The 20,815-nt window shown below is 39.1% G+C and overlaps 1 protein-coding gene across 3 annotated transcripts in view; it reads left to right on the top strand.

The window, feature by feature from the left end:
- The first annotated feature begins 7,671 nt into the window (after nt 1-7,671).
- ccdc9b (coiled-coil domain containing 9B) overlaps nt 7,672-20,815 on the top strand; it is a 62,617-nt gene continuing 49,473 nt past the window's right edge. The window contains exons 1-2 of one of the 3 annotated variants that reach the window (XM_053682615.1): nt 7,672-7,819; nt 8,068-8,189. In XM_053682615.1, coding sequence (XP_053538590.1) covers nt 7,801-7,819; nt 8,068-8,189 — 141 coding nt within the window. In that variant the 5' untranslated portion in view covers nt 7,672-7,800. Of the gene's footprint in view, nt 7,820-8,067; nt 8,190-13,260; nt 13,408-20,815 lie in introns of those variants that run through there. The other 2 variants (XM_053682616.1, XM_053682617.1) reach the window with 2 other exon arrangements.

The raw sequence follows: 20,815 nt of genomic DNA, 5'->3' as shown, positions 1-20,815 counted from the left end.
AGTGGAGAGAAAAGTTAAGGACAACCCTAACTCCTAACACTGGACACCGGTTTGAAGAAGAGGAAGAACATCATTATATATTAAATTGTTGATGTTGCAAAGTTAGCTGTGGGCAATTTGTAAGAGAAAAGAGGAGAAAATGAGGAAATGGCATATATATTCATCTTATGGCATATATATTTTCATCCATCAGTTACTTTTAAGGATAATGTAAGTAAGGTAAATACTTAAAGAGCTGCACAAAGAGGGTCTGTAAGCATTCATAAAAGACTCCCAAATGCTAAGAAATGATTGTCATGTATGTTATTTGTGCCAAAAGTTGCATATATGTTTCAGTCAAAATGAAGTCATTTTAAGAAAGGTACTATTTTTGCTGTATAGGATGCCAATCATATTCATATGCAGGGGTTTAATATGCCTTGTATATTTGGGCCCAAAATATATTTCATTAGGGTATTTGTATAGACATTTATAATAACTTCATGCTCAGATTTTTCCCAAACTAAACACATTTATATATAGTCTGCTAACAGAGATTATACTGTAAATGACAGAACAGTACATTTCGTATCAAATAGGATAAACGAATTGTTCTGTGCATTATTAGCTACGGGTGTAACACAATTAATAGCTTTAATTGCATTGGGTTGTGAATACTATAGGGTGTCCACATAAGTCCATATGCTTTTTTGTCTTTGCAGTAGGGTGGAATTGTATGTTCCGCTCCTCAGTAACTTGTCGTACAAGCCTCTTATGGGAGTGAACATCTTCTGCCTCATAATAATGATGATGTGAGTCATGCAATGAACTCTAGTCACAAAACAAACCATGAAACTTGTCTACCACGTGCACAAAAGTAAAATCAAATAAATCAGAGGAAAACGTTAATTTTTTAGCATATGAGACAGTATTTGGAACACAACTTAAGGTTTCAGCATTGCTGATACTTTCATGCGGTACGTAGACCACTAATGAGAACATTTTCGGACATAGCTAGTCACCCTGCTTGCTATGGCAGAGGAAACCTATATCAATTAGGAATGGCATAATAAATTAATATAACAGACAAAACAAAACAAAAATAATTACATTAACCTGTTATGCCAGCTCCTTTGTATGTGTTATGAAAGTTAGCTAGGTAACAAAGAAAACACAAAGTAACAGCTAAAGACTATGGAATGGTATACTGTAAAAACAAAAACAAAAAAACTTATACAAAACAAACCCAAACTACAGGTACTGAATCGTTCTACTGTTTTATATACTATCCTTCTGAATTACATCTGAATTGACAACTACATTTACAGAATAAACAAGAATAGACATTTATCAGAATGTGCAGTGAAATGTATGAAATGCACTTCCAAAAGGTAAAAACCAGAAAATGTGGAAAGCACAGTGAACTACAACCAGAAATGCTACGTACAAGGAGTCTGGAAACTGGAAACTAGAGATTTGTAATCTGGGAATTGAAACTATGAATGCTGTGATCAAGGCAGAAGTAATGCGGGATAAACAGAAGAAACAGGAACTGTGAAAACCAGGAAGTAAGACTGCATGTAACCAGAAGGCTGCATTGTACATAGCAGAACCTGATAGAGTGGAAAAAATAAACCATATGAACTGGAAAATATAGCAGTATTAACAATAAGAAGGGAGTGGACATGGCAAGGATAAATATCCTGAAATTCCTAAATAAGGCACTTTTCAGCAAATGGGAGAGTAGATCAGCACATGTTTGTGCATGTGATGTGTATAGGTATTTTTTTTGTGTGTGTAATATTTATTTATTTATTTTTTTAACCTGGGATTATATAGACAGTTATGTGAAGTATTTTCTGTTTAACTCTACTAGCAAGACAGGTGTGGCTGCAGACGCTGTGTTATGCAGCTGATAATGCATTACTGATTGTGGTCCAAAAAACATATATACTGATCAGAAGGTTGGGGGTACAAGCCCCAGCACTGCCAAGCTGCCACTGTTGGGCCCTTGAGCAAGGCCCTTAATCCTCTCTGCTCCAGGGGCGCTGTATCATGGCTGACACTGCACTCTGACCCCGACCTCCTGGAATATGCGAAAAAAAAAAAAGAATTTCACCAATAAAGACTCATTATCATTATCATATAGGCAAGAGCATGCAAAATGTTTGTTGCCATCACATACAACATGGACGGAGCCAAATATAAGCCAACTGTTAAAGAGAACCTGTTTCAGTCAGCCAGGCATCTGCATATAGGGTGAAAATGTATGTTCCAATGTATGTATGGTCCAATGTACGGTCCAAAGAACAGGGAAAGACTACAAAGAGGAGGGAAAAGGAAAGTTTGTGTTTTGGAAAGGCTGATACAAAGCCCAGATTTAAATCCAATTGAAAATCTGGAGAAATTTTACATTGAGGAATGGAAGAGAAAGCAATCCAAATCCCAATGTTCAAAACTCCTATAGAAACATCTGGGACAACTCAAATCTCTTACTCCTGCAAACGGACAATTCACACAGAGGGGGTGAATACTTGTCAGTTTAGCAGTTTTTAAGATGTGTTATTTTCAAATAATTCTGAGGACATCTAAATACATGATTTAATTTCATTTCTGTAGAAAGTCACTTCAAATGGAACAGGGGGAAAATAATCCCTTTGTGATATGCTTAAATTTGACATTGCAATAAAGCAAAAAGATAAATAATCATTGGGGTGAACTTTCTGGAGGCACTGTGTGTGAAAACTACGTTCTTGTTTTCAGCGTTATTGTTTTCTCTGGTGATGGAAGATGGGAACGCCTACAATAATTGCTTAAATACAGGAATTATATAATTACACATTGCCTGACAAGCATATACCTGCCTGAGGCGGAAGAATGTTTCCAGCATTTTCTGTACATATCGTTGCCACTCTCCACTGGTATAATCTACTGTACAGTGCTTTATAGAGGACCAGATTTACAACCAAACCTGCAGCATATGGTTTACATACTTTCAAGATCATAAGAAGTGCACAAAAGCAGAAAGCTAATAATACTGAACAAATACAACAGTGTAGATTCCTCTTTGCCACAATACCCATAATGCACACTGGCAAAAAAAAAAAAAAGTATTTCAGTTGTTTGGATGATGAAGCCCCACCTTGAATATGTCTTCTCAATGTGTATGTGTGTGTCATTAGATACTGTATTGTTTACAAAGACAAGGATGTCCCTTTTGATTGACACATTAATTAAGACTGAACACCAGCCCTCATTACAGTAAAATAGTCTTAACAGCACACAAACAGGGTGGGGCTGGAGTCCACATATATGTCATTATAACTCCGGCTTTGTGTACATCCTGTCACGCCTATGTTTTCATACACCAAAACATCACTGCACGCTAGCCAGACTCTAGATAACATTTACTTTTTGGGTGTTTTACACCTGTATTCTTAATTATTAGGTTAATTAACATTTGTTCGTTATTACTGTGGTGGAATCCATTTCCAAAGCAAACATACTATTCGTACTTTAAAACCTTTAATTCCACTACTTAGGGCTCTGAAATGTCCTGTGTATGTAAGCATTATACCTTTATACCTATACCATCATACCATTATAGCTATACAAATGTATCTTGTTTGACATCAAGTCTACTCAGTTATCCTGAGTTGACAGATACTCACTTTAACACAACATGTTATTGCCACTGGCCACTTTGTAGGTGTGTCTGGGGAATCTTACATATCTTGTTCAACCAGTTATGAACTATGTTATCAGCATTCGTTTTTGATGTTGGACTTTGTCTGGCTAAGATATGTCTATTTATACACTGTGTATCCAAAATTGCTCAGGGTTCTTTGGAATCCAGTGTGAAAGCTGGTTGTTTTGGATGATATATACACAGTAGGTGCAACTCTATAATATTTATAACTCAGGAAATCCTAAGAGAAAGTGTTAGATAATGCTTGTCAGAGGTTCGTTGAACATGTCTGACAGAACATTACTGTGTACTCAACTCTCTCTCTCTCTCTGGGCAATTCATTTGACTTGTTATATTCTGAAAAAACAACAACAACAACTGAGTGCTTAGGGGTTTTACAACAGGATGAGATAAAATAATACTTGGTTGGCAATTTCCGTTCTGGTGAAAATCACCCAGGATTAGAATTTTAATGGGGATATGAACAACAGGCACAATGAGCAAAGGCATCTCGTTCTGGAGGAATTCTGAATTTTAAATAGAACTATCAATAAACTTCATGCAACCGGGGGTGTGACCTGGTCCCACCACCTTACAATGTGAATTTATTAAGACAGCCACGAAGAGATCCCTAAGGGATCCGTTTATGCCACCCATCACTCCTCATGCACCACCGCAGGAGTTGTTTATCAGAGATGCAATCATCTGTACATCAGAGAAAACCAGAGGAGACTGGCTGATTGTTCAGAATGAAGGATGTCGTCTTTCCAGTGGTGACACACTTCAACAACAATGAACATATTATCCTTTTGTATCAGTAGTTGTTGCTAAGGGAACCCCATGGAATGAATGTCATGTTTTGACAAGAACAATTACTTTATCAGCCAATTTCAATAACAAAATGCTTTCACCTCCTCCAGCTTCAGAAGCACATTGTTTTTACAGCTGATATTGTTTTTTAATAAAGTGGCTTAGTGTCATAGCGTCCATCTTGCATTATGAGTTTACACCTAATGGGAATTGCTTCTTAAAATATTATAATTAAGCAATAACCCATAAGCATGAGTGTGGGCTTGTGCCTATGGCGAATCACAGCTGTGTCGATACTTAGTAGGAAAATGATTTTGATATTGCTTTAATACAACAGTTCTATACCATCCATCCATCCATCCATTTTCTATACCGCTTATCCTACAGGGTCACGGGGAACCTGGAGCCTATCCCAGGGAGCATCGGGCACAAGGTGGGGTACACCCTGGACAGAGTGCCAATCCATCGCATGACACATACAACAGTTGTATAAACGAGAAATTAATGTTGAGTAAGTGATATTTAGGACAAAATATGGCCAAATTTTCTGTTTATTTTTGCTTCACTATTGAAAATAGAAAGTTAATGCTGGCTGTGATAGAAAAGGTGTCAGAACACGGTGCATCGCAGCTTGCTGGATATGGGGCTGCGTTGACTTGGCCTCCCAATTCCTCAGATCTCAATCCGATCGAGCATCTGTGGGATGTGATGGACAAACAAGTCAAATGCATGGAGGCCCCACCTCGCAACTTACAGGACTTAAAGGATCTGCTGCTAACGTCTTTGTGCCAGATACCACAGCACATTTTCAGAGCTCTTGGGGAGTCCATGCCTCGACAGATCAGATCTGTTTTGGCTGCACAAGGGGATCCTACACAATATTAGACAGGTGGTTTTCTTGTTATGGCTGATGTGTGTATCAGTTAATGTTTACATGAAACAGTATCAGAATAGGGAAGAAAAATGTGATCTCGATGATTTTGACCATGGTATGGTTGCTGGTCCGAGTTCGGATTGAGTATTTCAGAAACTACTGCTCTTCTGGGATTTTCACTCACAACATCCACTAGAGTTGGTTGACCATACGTCTTCTTTTCCCTCAGACCCTTCTCTTTGTGAGATCTAAAAAAAAATGCTGTCAAGATTTCTAAATAATAGACATCCCAACTCTCCTGGGAGTCTCCTGCATTTTAATAGCGACTCCCTGACACCCACAAATTATATACAATATCCTGGAGATTGTTTTTTTTTTTTTTAGAGTGAGCAAGAGAGAAAGTTCAATAGTCATTTCTGATGGTCAAATGGTAGACAGGATCTGGAGAAACCGAGAGAGCGAGGGACACACCTGGTGAGAGAGTGACACAGCACGCATCCTGATTGGTCTCTCTTTGTGCTAACTAACAGTTTTCTCGGTAGGTGGGCTTTACAGTGGACCTCTCTCTCTCTCTCTCTCTCTCTCTCTCTCTCTCTCACTCTCTCTCCAGTTCATCCATCAGTTCGGTTCAGTTTAGTGTCTGCAGCACCATGGCAGAGTTTCCAAATAAATGAGTGGATTAATACAGTAATATAATATAGTATACTACAATACAAGACAGTCTAAGTACATAGTTTAATGTCACATTTTCTGCATATACCAGAAAATCTATTTGCATTAGCGTGTGTGAATAGTGTGTGTAAACAGTTGCAATATGGTTTTCAATAAATAGTTGTATTCTGTCATAATTAAATGTCATGTCTTTGTTCATGTTTGATGGCTGTGTATGGGTCTGTGTGTGGGTGTGTGTGTGGCTGTGTGGTTGGGTGGGGCGCAGTAGCCGGTGAAGCCACCTCCCTGAAATGAGTTTTTGCAGGTTGGGTTGTCTGCATAAAATGTACGGTGTTTTTCTTTGCTTTCCCACACATTCTTTGTGCGTATTTGCGTGCTTTAACCCAACTCTTTGGGTCTCGCCAACTCCCCCTCAACAATTGGTCTATTGTGTACACACCCTACATGCAACCATTGGTCAAACCACCTCTCAAGCGCCGCACCACTACAACACCCAGAGACAGGTGATTGGTTGAGACCAGTAGCGCATGGAGCCTGAACACACCCTAAGAAAAAATCCCAAACACACAGATGAATGACATATTCCTGTTTTCGTCTTGGTCAGGAAGTGGACCAGATAAACTTAAAGGATTCTAAAAGCATTGAATTTCATTCCGAATTGCTTAAGATTGTGCAAATTTTCATGTTATTGTATTGTATTGTATTTTATTCTATGGCCATGTATGTGTAATTATTATTATTTTTTTTTTCATTTGTTAGTGACATTAGTTGAATTGAAAGGAAATTATATGGCCATATAGGTCATTAAGGCATTTGTTAAGACTAACTGTTTATATATTAAAGTTTATTAACATAGTTGTATGGTTTTGGAGACTTTAATCAACTATCCCTTCCTCCCTCCCTCCTGACCACCAACCCACCCTCCTACTCACACACACACACACACACACACACACACACACACACACACACACACACACACACACACACACACACTGCCATGGTGCTACAACTTAGGCCTACCTGAAGTCCTGTGTATAAATTATATAAATGGAAGTCGTCGATGAGTGGAGGACCGAGGAGAATGGCCAGACTGACAGGAAGTTTAGGGTAACCACTCTTTACAACTGTAGTGAGCAGAAAAGCATCACACAACACGTCAAACTTGGAAGTGTGTGGTCTACAACAGCAGAGAAGCCTTTATTTGTCACACATATATTTACAGCACAGTGAAATTCTTTTTACACATATTCCAGCTTGTTAGGAAGTTGGGGTCAGAGATGATACAAGAAGAGAGGGTTAAGGGGCTTGCTCAAGGGCCTAACAGTGGCAGCTTGGAGGTGCTGGGATTTGAACCCCAACCTTCTGCAGAGTAACCCAGAGCCTTAACCGTTAAGCCACCATATGTTCATGTTTGACATGAATATTAACTGAAGCACTTGACCTGTACCTGCATGATTTTCTATGATTGGATAACAACGTGAATGAGTAGGTTTACAGTTCCTAATAAGGGGGCTTGTGTGTGTGTGTGTGTGTGTGTGTGTGTGTGTGTGTGTGTGTGTGTGTTTAGAATTTGAATGAACGGTAATAGAATGAATAAACACACTAAACTACTCTAAACTATACAAAATACGCCATCTAGTGGTGAACTATCACACACACACACATACACACACATACTAGCCTACTACCTAGTACAGTCAATAAATTAGTACAAAGGAGTGTGTTCAGGCCTCAGTGGAGCATATCCAGGCGCACTAGCCTGTTTCCTGAGCTCATGGCGTATTACATACAAGGTACATTTCTGCTCACGTGTTAACTAATGAATTGTTTGTTAATGTTTTGGTCACATCATGAGTTTAATTAACACTGTGAGACTTTTATGACATATAGGATATATGTTATATAGCTAGCTGCACTTTATGACATATAGCTAGCTGCATTGCAAGGCTGAAGTGATGAGAGAGAGAGTGAGTATGCGAGCGCGCGCGCGTGTTTGTTTGTTTGTTTGTTTGTTTGTTTGTTTGTTTGTTTATTTATATAGGTAAAATGGGGAATCTGTGGGCTAGCACAGGTCTGTATGATGATACCAAATATTCATTCATCGATCCGGATTACCACATAAACATAGAGGATTATTTTCAACATGTTAACGTCATTGAACAGGTGAGCTCAGATGTGAGTATGTGTTTCATAGAGGATTGTGGACACAAACATCTTATTATTATCTCAACGTGACACTGAAATGAAGCCTTTCATGCACTGTGTCCACACTTCTCCTTGCTGAAATAAATAAATAGAATTTGTAATGATTTGAATGTTTATAAGGGAAATTGTATTGGTTTGAATGGAAACTGTGGAGTTTTAATCTCTACTGGTAATTTGTTGCTTTCTATTTGGTGGCATGTTATGTCTAGTGGATGCCATTAAGGACCGATAATGGTTAGCTGATGGTTTGTAACGGTACTTGTAGTGAAAACCATTAGAATTTCCTGTGATGGCTTCTATTGTTTTTTTTCTTTCCAGCATGGATGGAGAAGGGGACAAAAAAAAGATGTAAACTCACAGTAATAAACTGATTTGAACATAAATGTTTATCTTGATTTCTGTTTTTCTCAACGCAGAGTGTACTCCACTAATATTGGCACCCTTGGTAAAGATGAACAAAGAAGGCTGTGACAAATAGTCTTTTTTGTTTAACCTTTTGATCTTTTTGTTCAAAAAGTTCTCAAAAATACTCTGCTCTCATGGATCTCAAATAATTGTTTTACTTTGTTAAATATAGGTGTGGAACACCCTTTGGCACCCTTTTAGTCAATACTTTGTGCTACCTCGCTTTGCCAAGATAACAGCTCTGAGTCTTCTCCTATAATGCCTGATGAAGTTGGAGAATACATGGCAGGGGATCTGAGATCATTCCTCCGTACAGAATCTCTCCAGATCCTTCACATTTCAAGGTCTATGATGGTAGACTCTCCTCTTCAGTTCACCCCACAGGTTTTCTATGGATTTCAAGTCAGGGGACCCTGATGGCCATGGCAGGACCTTGATTTTGTGGTCAGTAAACCATTTTTGTGTTGATTTTGATGTATGTTTTGGATCACTGTCCTGCTGGAAGATCCAACCATGGCCCATTTGAAGCTTTCTGGCAGAGGCAGTCAGGTTTTCTTTTAATATCTGCTGATATTTGAGTCCATGATGTCATGTCTCCCAACAAAATGTCCAGGTCCTCTCGCAGAAAAACTGCGCCAAAACATTAAAGAGCCACCACCATATTTAACCATGGACATGAGGACCGTTTCCATATGGCTACCTCTCTGTGTGCTGCAAAACCACCTCTGGTGTTTATTGCCAAAAAGCTCTATTTTGGTTTCATCTGACAATAGAACCCAATCCCATTTGAAGTTCCAGTAGTGTCTAGCAAACTGAAGACGCTTGAGTTTGTTTTTGTATGAGAGTAGAGGCTTTTTTCTTGAAACCCTTCCAAACAACTTGTGGTGATGTAGGTGACTTCAGATTGTAGTTTTGGAGACTTTTTGATCCCAAGACACAACTAACTTCTGCAATTCTCCAGCTGTGATCCCTGGAGATTTTTTGGCCACTTGAACCATCCTCTTCACCGTGCGATGAGATGATATAGAAACATGTCCTCTTCCAGGTTGATTCATAACATTTCCAGTTGACTGGAACTTCTTAATTATTGTCCTGATAGTGGAAACGGGCATTTTCAATGCTTGTGCTATTTTCTTATAGCCACTTTCCATTTTGTGAAGCTCAACAACCTTTTGCCTCACATCACAGCTATATTCCTTGGTCTGACCCATTGTTATGAATGACTAAGGGAATTTGGCCTATGTGTTACCTCATATTTATACCCCTGTGAAACAGGAAGTCATGATTGAACAATTTCCTGTTTCTGCTCACCCAGGTATACTAAAAATCTTTCAAAATATCAAATGGGAATATACTTCAAATATATTTTTCTCATATGAATTCATAGGAGTTCTAATAATTGTTGCATACCTACATTTAACACAGATTTTTTTTTTGGTAATTGCAAACATAACACAGGTTTGTTTGATATCCATGAAAGCAGAGTATTTTTGAGTGTTTTTATTTATTTATTTATTTATTTATTTAAGAAAAAATAAAAACAAACAATAGACAATTTTTCATAGCTCATATTTACCAAGGGTGCCAATATTAGTAGAGGACACTGTATCTTTAGACTGTCTCCACCATAGAGTTGTCACGATACCATACACATCGTACGATACTATACCAGCTGTAGTATCACTATCCCAAGCAATGTTGTGTGAATTCATTGATATAAATGAAAACAGTCAAACAACTTTTCCTCTGAATATTTTATTAATACGAACGAATAACTGACTACTGGGAAAACTCAAGAACAGTCATACAGTTGGCAAGCAACTAATTCAGTGTACCACACATTTCATATTTACTGTTCCCTAGAGCAGTGAAATCATGAGTACTAAATGAGCACTCAGAATGAACACATCATTAGGAATAAATAGCTGAATTTGAAATTGAACTCCAAAAAAAAAATAAAAAAAATTGGAAGGTTAGCTCGCTCACTATCAAACGCAGCTAACTTTAGTATTTACACACATTACTAAGCTCACTTAGTTCTACTAAGCTCAATTAGTAGCAAACAGGAAATCTTTAAAGATTAAGGTAAAGAATTTAGGTTTACTGAAGTGTCACTAACCTTTATGTATTCTGCAAAATCAGTAGGATGTGTCGTTTTATCGAAAATAAGTATTAACTGCCGCACATACAACATTACGTACGGTACTACCATATTGACGATACTAACGTTTAAAAAAATGCAGTTGCATCTGCGATGTTTTGAAGCTTTAGTATCACGATACTTTCTTAGTACTGGTATACCGTGCAACCCTACTACACCACATTAAACGTAAAAATTTAATTTAATTCAAAATGTTTGTGCCAGACTCCACTGAAAACCTTAACTTTTTCCAAAATGATTTTTTTTTTATTGATTTATTATTTTTTTTTATATGAGGTCACCTTCATATCATGCACCCACCCTAAACTTTGCTATTGCTGTGTTTTGTTCAGAAAGTGATCTCTATCATTCTGGTGATCAACGTTATATATATTTTAGGGGAACCACTCTTTACAACTGTAGTGAGCAGAAAAGCATTACACAAACGTCAAACAACTGTATGTTAAGGATTTTTTTTTATAAACACATTGGAAGATATTTTTCAGGTGATCGGTTTTATCCTTTAGCTATATACTCGTCGTATTCCTACAGATGGACTATCCACTTACTTTTAAAATAAATTTATACATGAAAAGGTTAAAGATGTGCCATTAGCTAGCAAGCTAGTTTAAGAGCTAAGGCATTTTTTATTTATTTATTTATTTTTTTGTAGATTTAATTAAGTATGTTTTGCAGGATTACAAGCAGTCTTATCAGTGTGCCTACATGTGAAAGAATCCCTTTACAGAGAGATTTTGCAAGCAGCTGGGTTAATAATAATAATAATAATAATAATAATAATAATTGTTATTATTATTATTAAATGGATGCTCTGATCGATCGGGTGGCAATCGGTATCGGCCGATAATCACATGACTCGATCAGTAGTGTCTAAATTTGGCCTATCTCACGGACCAATTGGAATTTTATGTGTTTTACATGATGACTCCACTGACTTTTTTCTTTCACTGGTTTTTTAATGTGCCTTTCCATAAATACTTTGTTTTCAACCCTAAAAATGTTGGGTTCCTGGTTTGACTCTGGGCTTGGATTACTGTCTGTGTGGCGTTTTGCATGTTCTCCTCGTGTCTGTGTGGTTTTCCTCAGGGTTTTCTGGTTTCCTCCCTACTTCTTCTTCTAAAAAAAAAAAAAAAAAGCCATAATAGATAAAGCATTTACTGAAGATAAGTGAATGGATAATGATGGTTTACCATATGCTGCATGAGTTCAATCTCCCTTAGCCTTGATTAGATATTGAAAACTTCTAGCATTCTCCTTACCCAAACCTGAATGCTATACAGTCGTGAAAAAATAAGTACACCTCATGGAAATTGGTGGCTTTTTTGACACATTTGGTCAAGCAAACATTTTATCATCTTTGAAACAGTGCCTATTAATAAAGTTGATATACTTGAACAAAACCACAAGGAAAATGAGCTTTTTCAATTATTATTTATTCACCAGAAATATCAATAGATGTGAGATTCTTCTGTGGAAAAAGTAAGCACACCCTTGGCCTGAGAAGCTAGCATTGCCCCCTTTAGCAGAAATAACTTCTCGTAGGAGTTTTGCATAATTGTCCATCAGGCTTGCTGGAATTTTTGACCATTCTTCCATGCAATATTCTTTCAGATGCAATATGTTTGTCAGTTGATACTCTCTATCAATTTTAGTAATAGGCACAGTTTCAAAGAGGATCGAATATTTGGTCGTCCAAATATGTCAAAAAGCCAACAGTTTCCATGGGGTGTACATATTTTTTCACACGACTGTACTTATGATAATACAGCTAAATGTGAATTCATGTCAAACTAATTTAAAATGTGAAGTTGTACGCAGGGCGGCATGGTGGTGCAGCATTACCGACCATACATTTCTTATACCATTCCACCCCTACAACAAATGTTTATTCAGGTACGTGTTAAAATAGTGTAAATAATATACACAGTATTATCAATGGGTCGATATTTTCACCTAGAACAACTTTTTACATTTTTTTTCTAAAAAAAAAAACAAACCAATTTGCCTGTTAAAATCTGTGACTATATTTTTATGTTGTATCCGGATCTTTGTAGTTTTGGTGAAATCGTTTTTAAGTGCTATAGAATAAATGTAATGATATACTTTATATTTCCTATTTCACACTTTATCATGGTAGGCTGTGTATGGTACAAGTTTTAGACCGAAAGTAGAAGGGTAATGGACCGCTTTGTTTCTTTTTGTAGTTCAGCACAAAGGGAGCAGAGAGACAGGATGAAGGGTCGCAAGTGCTTGAGAGCGAGAGGGGGTGGGGGGTGGAGAGTGAGAGCGAGAGAGGGAGAGGGGGGAAGGGGGGGTTGGAGAGGGAGGAGTGGCAGACAGCGAGAGTGAGAGAAGCAGAAAGTATGCATGTGTGCGCGTGTGCATGAGTAAGTGGGCTGTTGCTATAAAATTTGCGAGCAGGGGCGCTCATTGCGTTCGCTGGTGATCAGGGTGGTTTTTTTTTTTTCTTTTTTTTTTTTCCTTTTTTTTCCCCTTCTTTTTTCATTTGTAATCAAGGCATGCTTGCACACTCCAATCACTTCTCTGCACCTCCTCGGCTGCCTTGTGTCTGGAAGCAATCCAGCTTTCGTCGCTGACATGGACCGATCTGTGAGTGGCTTTAACTCTCTGTCTCTTCTCTGTTTCTCCCTCTGTCTCTCACTGTCTCCCTTCCTCACTCCTACCCTCCCTCCCTCACTCTCTGTCTGTCACTAAGCTCAGACTGTCATCTGCATCCTTCTGTCCCTTTCTTCGTGCGTGTCTCTGCTTTACCTCTACACTGTCCGGCTAAAGATGATTGCTGGGAGTGAGGCCTCTGTTTTTAGGCATGGACGCTGCTGTCAGCTGATCATCTGGGCTAATATGTGTGGGTATTTTCAGTCCAGGCTGGGGGTGGGGAAGTGCATGCTGAGATTATTATGGTCTCTGTTTCCTTTCGCGAGCCAGTGACTCATTTGGGCACTATGAGCGAGACATTCTCTCCTTCTGTTGTGCGTGTATGTATGTGTGTGTGTGTGTGTCCATGCTTGTTGTGTTTGCGTACCCTGACAACCACAGCTCGAGTTTCCTGGTCTGCAAGACCTCCATGTCCCGGTCTTTCTCTATATGACATAAAACACTCGGCTTGTTTAGTCATGCGTTGGTCTTTAGATCAGATTTATTGGTTAGGCAGAATTTTTCCTGCAGAGGTCTGAGGACAGTCATTCTTCCATAGATTTGCTGAGACAAGGCTCTATGTAATGTGCTTACTAAACAGTCAGTCTGTTTCAGTATGCCAAGATAACTGAGAATACAGGGAATCCTAACAAAGTTAGCGCTTGATTTGCTGTGCATAGCAGGGATTTTTATATAATTTGTTTAAAAAAATGGCAAACCAGTCAGAATCTGCTTTCTCAATTCGAATATAAAGGTAATAGAAACTCTGACGGACCTATCATGCTGACGCTGCTGCTTTTTCCCCACAGAGGTGGTCATCACCGTTTGTGTGCACTGGTCAGCGTCAGTGTTCTGACTCACTTCATTTTGCTTTAAATGGATGTCACATGGACGAGGGTGGGTTGCTCTTATGCCATGCCTGCCATGACGTCAAGTAATCGGCAGCTTTCCTTTGCTTCCCGTCCTCCTTCTCCCTCTTTTTCCTTCTCTCGCTCGTATTGCTGACGGCGAGGCCACCAAACAGGAGCTAACAGTGACCAGTGTATGCGTCTGTCCCCTCACAATCGGATGATAATTGTCAAACATTTTCCTCTTTATAATAAATCTTCTTTGATGCACGTACATTTATATCGGTCTCAGAATACAACAGCGGTCTCGTTGATAAATGAGAACTGCGTATTAACCGCCAGTATGCACTTTAGAAGTTGCATTTCACACGTCCGTATGCACAGCTGTACACAACGGACATTGATAAATCTGACACGTAGTAAATTGCATCTGCTTGTGCAAGGCCACACTCATTTACATAAGGAAACACCCTTAAATTGCCATATATGGTAAAGAACAGCCCTTTAAAAGGGAACAACAGCCCTTATGGCTAGAGTGTGCAATCTGTTGCCCCATTACATTTAGGAAAACTTTGTGGTTAGCATGTTTGCCTCGCACTTCCAAGGTTGGGGGTTCGAATCACGCCTCTGGTTTCCTCCCCCAGTCCAAAGACGAGCTCTGTTGGCTGATTGTCATTTCTAAATTGTCCGTAGTGTATGAATGTGTGATTTCACCCTGCGATGGGTTGGCACCCCGTTCAGTGTGCCCCTTGCCTTGTAGTTCCCTGGGATAGGCCCGAGGCTTCCCTGCAACTCTGTTGGCTAATTGGTACAGAAAATGGATGTATGGATATTGGTTTGTGCGTACATTTGGTCAGGATTAGTTCTAAATATACATGCATCCTCTCGCACAAAAATAACTTCATAAATCACATTCTGTGCATAGAAATGTATGCATACACACAATGCATTGTTGATAAATGAGACCAGGGGTTCTCATACTTCTCCAGGAATGTAGCTGTATTCTTCAACCAGTGAGATCTGATATGCCACTGATATTTTATTAAAGTGCACCTATTATGGTTTTTCTAATATTACCTTTCATGTAGTGTGTTATGTAGCTGTTTGTGAATGTAAAAACATCTGCAAAGTTCCAAAAATCAAAACGCACGACAAACGGAGTTATTGGCTCACAAAAGAAGGAACTGATTCTGAACAGCTGAAAAAAGCTGAGTTGTTAGTGACTCCAGACTTACTTCCTGTACTAACCTACGTAGATTTGTAACAAAAAGCCCCGCTTCTGGTCTTCATCGACTGCTCGCTGACAGCGGTAGACCAATCACAACAGCCTGGGACATCTGACCAATAAGAGCAGAGTATGCTCACTGAAAGGAGGAGTTTTGAACGAATCCTTTAGAACGGATCATTTAATGAGTCGTTAAATGATGTGGGGGGAAAGTAATGCTGCAGTTTAAATTATGAGCACATTAAAGTGTTTTTTGACCTTGCATGCATGTAAATCTATTGTACAAGATCTTTAAAACAAAATTAGGCACTTCTCAAAACCATAATAGGTGCGCTTTAAGTTAAATGTAGCACATTGAGCGGAGAACACAGACAGAGCTGTTTTTCTAGTGTATTGGTTGAAATCAAGCCTGATTAACTATGATATAATCGAGGTCAAAATTCCAAATATGGACAATTTTTGAAGTTATGGCTTTCATGAAGCAAAGAAAAAACACTCGTGCAGGCTCACTTAAAAATATTCTGAGCCATTTGAAAAAGCACTTAAAATGTCATTTGGCAACAGTAAATTTATATTGATTGAATCATGTTTATTTGCCAGTACCTTTCTGGTGTACTACATTAAAGTGGGTTATTATGAATGGTTAATTGAGGAGCAGGATGGACCATGCACTCAACTAGAGACAGAAAACTGTCACCCGCTATTTCATATAACCCATGATTAAGTCAGTGGTCATGTTTACATGCACAGGGAATTCTGTTTAAGGTCTGTATTCGGGTTGCAGCCATGTTCCGACAACAATGTTTATATGAGTACAGGCATCGGAACATTCCTGTATACATGGTTGTTGTAAGTATGCCGATCTACTGTGCACATGTTATTTCCCGGGAGATTCAAGATGCTGCCGTTGCTACCCACAATTCCTTGCAGCATGAGCATAAGCATATACAGTGGTGCTTGAGAAGTTTGTTAGAATTTTATATATTTCCTGCATAAATATGGACTCTGGGTTGCTGATCAGAAGGTTGGCGGTTCGAGCCCCGGCACTGCCAAGCTATGACTGTTGGGCCCTTGAGCAAGGCCCTTGGCGCTCTCTGCTCCAGGGGTGCTGTATTATGGCTGATCCTGCGATCTGACCCCAACTTAACGTGCTGGGGTATGCGAAGAAGGGAATTTCACTGTGCTGTGATGTGTACGTGATCAATAGAGACTACTTATCATTATCATGTTTTGATTGACTGGTGAAATATATTGCTGTGCGACAGAGTACATGGCCAAAGGTATGTGGACACCTGAACTTCACACCCACATGTGCTTGTTGAACATCCAGTTCCATGCTTGGTTCAAAGTGTTCAATGGTGTTGATGTCAGGGCTCTGTGCAGTCCAATCATGTTCTTACACTCCAACCATGGCAAACCATGTCTTCCTGGACCTCGCTTTTGTGCACGGGCGTTGTCATGCTGGAACAGTTTCGGTTTCTTAATAGGAGTAAAGAGAAATCTTAATGCTACAGCACACAAGGACATTCTAGACAATTGTGTGCTTCTAACAGAAGCTGCATTTCCATTAACCTGCTTTAATCGCAATTTGAAATTGCAAACTAAAAAATAATGGAAACGTGTGAATTTTTTTTTAAAAACCTCAAAGTTTATACGCTCGCATGAGGTGCTTTTTCAGACAATTCGACGAAGCAATATTTTGAAAAAAGATGAAATGGAATTATTGCATTTAGGTCACATGACGTGTCACATGACAAAGATTCAGCTACTACCCTGTACTCTGCACAGGTAGCCAGTTTATCAAGGGTGATGGCTATGCGCTTCTCTGACGGAACTGGCTGTCTCAGGAACGATACGACAGGCGCCACGAGCGGTCCTATTTTGTTTCATAACTTGTCAAACGTTAAGCGGGTAATTCTAAAGTTTTGGACCCACAGGACCTCTGTAAAATAATAGTGGACCATGATTGCGTGCATTACATGCCCTCATTGCCTTCTATTAAACACTAGCATGGCTATTGCGGTGGATGCAAATGAAATCACGTGCCAACACTCGTCAGATCTTGGAGATTTGTCACCATGTTTAATTGTAATGACCGCCGCGAGAGGAGAAAACCCGGATTTAATCACATATCTTAATTTAATGGAAACCCGGCTTGTGACAACAGTTTAGGGAACAACCACATATGGGTGTGGTGATCAGGTGTCCACATACTTTTGACCATCTAGTGTTCCATATGTGTCTGTGGGGCAACTGAAATTCTACCTCAGGTTAGTTTTAAATGAACCACTCTCACTGTGGGATTTAACTACCATCAACATGATGGACTTTACACCCTGACTGTCGGGGTGTCTGTAACTGTCACAGCCAAATTGGAATTAAAGTGCCTTGTTTTTTCTGAACGGATTTATAAATAATGATTAATTTTCTTGCATGAAATATACTTGGGCACATTTTATAATGCGAAATTATTACTTGTGTGTGGGAAAGTACTTCATTTGAGTCGCCATGTGAATGAGTGCGACTTTTACTATGACATAATGATAGATGTCTAAGCTATGCTTCTCTGTGTGTGTGTGTGTGTGTGTGTGTGTGTGTGTGTGTGTGTGAATGTATTAGGGGTGTAATAAAATGCTACAGTTTGTATCTGTAGCTGTATATATCTGTATAAGTGCTCCAAATATTAATTTCTACAGTCATGGGAAAAAATAAGTATACCCCATGGAATGTTTTTTTGTGACATATTTGGACAAGCAAACATTTGTTCCTCCTTGAAACCGTGCCTATTAATAAAGGTGATTCACTCTATCAAACGACACATAAAATGGACATTTTGTAGTAATTTTCACAATTTAAATGAGCAAAAAACTAAAGTTGCACATGGAAAAAGTAAGTACACTCTTAGATTAATCACACCTCCACAAATCCAAAACGTTAGAATCAGGTGTTCAAGATTAGAACTTGCTTAGGGAGTGCAGGTGGAACCTGTCTTATTTAAAACTCTTACATCTAGTGTCTGGTGTTCCCTTTGTTACTGAGGTATGTGGTGTCATCATGCCAAGATCTAAAGAGTTCTTATAAGGCCTTCAGTAAAAAAGGTTGTGGATGTCTATGAGTCTGGCAAGGGATTTGAAAAGTTCTCCAAATTATTTGAAATACATCATTCCACTGTAAGGAAAATCATCTACTAGTGGCACAGATTTCAAACGACTGATAATTTTTCCAGGACTGGCCGTCCCAGCAAATTAAGTCCGAGAGCAAATCGTCTGATGTACAAAGAAGTCTCCAAGAACCCTGAAATTTCATCACAGGATCTGGTAGCAGGTCTTGCAACCGTTGGTGTCAAAGTGCATGCTTCTACAGTCAGGAAGAGATTGCACAAATTTGACTTGCATGGGAGGCGTTCCAGGAAAAAGCCTTTGCTGTCCAAAAAGAACATCATTAAATCAAGACTACAGTTTGCCAGTGAGCATATAGGCAAAGACCAGTCCTTTTGGAATAATGTGCTCTGGACATCAAAGATAGAGTTGTTTGGTCACAGTAACAGCAGACATGTCTGATGCTGACAAAAGACAGCTTTTCAGGAGAAGCCCCTCATACCAACTGTGAAGCATGGTGGTGGAAATGTGATGGTTTTGGGTTGCTTCACTGCCTCAGGGACTGGACAGCTTACATTCATTGATTCAACTATGAATTCTGCATCATATCAAAGAGTGCTTGAAGATAATGTGAGGCCATCTGTCCAAAAGTTGAAGTTGAACCGAAAGGGGACCTTTCAAAAGGATAATGATCCTAAACACACTAGCAAATCCACCAAGGAATGGCTTAAGAAGAAGGAATGGAGGGTTATGGAATGACCTAGTCAAAGCCTGGATTTGAATCCCGTTGAAATGTTGTGGGGGGATTTGAAACGGGCCGTACATGCAAGAAAACCCTCAGATATTTTGCAACTGAAAATATTCCAGCAAGCCTGTGTCAGAGACTGGTGGACAATTATTTCTGCAAAAAGGGGCAATACTAGCTTCTGAGGCTTAGATTATACTTGCTTCTCCAGAAGAATATTACATCTATTGGTATTTCTGTTGAATAAATGATTTTTGAATTATGGTTTTGTTCAAGTACAGTATTGTGAAAACGTACTTGCCCCATCCTGGTTTCTTCTTTTTTTGCGTATAACTTTTATTAAATTGTTTCAGAAATTAAAACGAAATCTAAGATAAAAGAAAATACAACCTGAGTAAACACAAAATACAGTTTTTATAAAAGTTATCCAATACCAACTGGACCTTTCTGAAAATGTATTTGCCCCCGTGGTCGTGAATTCCCCAAATCTAAGAAACTGCATAATGGAGTTCAGCTGGACTAGACACATCCAGGCCTGATTACTGCAAACCCTGTTCCATCAAATCGACAATTAAATACAACTTTTTCAACAGCATGAAGTTGGTTAAAAGATTTTACCTAGTAACACACTATGCCAAAGTTGAAAGAAATTCCAGAAATAATGAGGAAGAAGGTGACTGAAATACATCAGTCTGGGAAGGGTTACAAAGCTATTTCAAAGGCTCTGGGACTCCAAAGAACCACAGTGATAGCCATTTTCTCCAAATGGAAAAACTTCGCACAGTAGTGAAACTTCCCAGAAGTGGCTGACCATCCAAAATTCCTCAAAGAGCACAGCAACTACTCATCCAGGAAGTCACAAAAGACCCAAGGACATCATCAAAGGACCTACAGGCCTCTCTTGCATCAATAAATGTCACTGTTCATGACTCCACTATCAGAAAGACTCTGGACAAAAATGGCATCCATGGAAGTATGGTGAGGTGAAAACCACTGTTAACCCAAAAGAACATTAAGGCTCGTCTGAATTTTGCCAAAACACACCTTGATGATCCTCAAACCTTTTGGGAGAATGTTCTGTGGACTGATGAGTCAAAAGTGGAACTGTTTGGAAATGGGGTCCCGTAACATCTGGCATAAACCAAACATAGAATTCCACAAAAAGATCATCATACCTACAGTCAAGCATGGTGGTGGAAGTGTGATGGTGTGGGGATGCTTTGCTGCTTTAGGGTTTGGTCAACTTGCAATAATTGAGGGGAAACAAATTCTCCTCTCTACCAGAAAATCCTAAAGGAGACTGCCCAGTCTTCAGTCTGTAAGTTGAAACTCAAGCGCAACTGGATTATGGAGCAAAACAATGATCCAAAGCATAGGAGTAAGTCCCAGTCCTAGAAGTAAGTGAAAGACTGATCTCCAGTTATCGGAAGTGTTTGGTTGCAGTTAT

Source organism: Ictalurus punctatus, chromosome 9 (genome assembly GCF_001660625.3).
Source record: "Ictalurus punctatus breed USDA103 chromosome 9, Coco_2.0, whole genome shotgun sequence".
NCBI lineage: Eukaryota > Metazoa > Chordata > Actinopteri > Siluriformes > Ictaluridae > Ictalurus > Ictalurus punctatus.
This window is presented reverse-complemented; position numbering and strand designations above follow the sequence as displayed.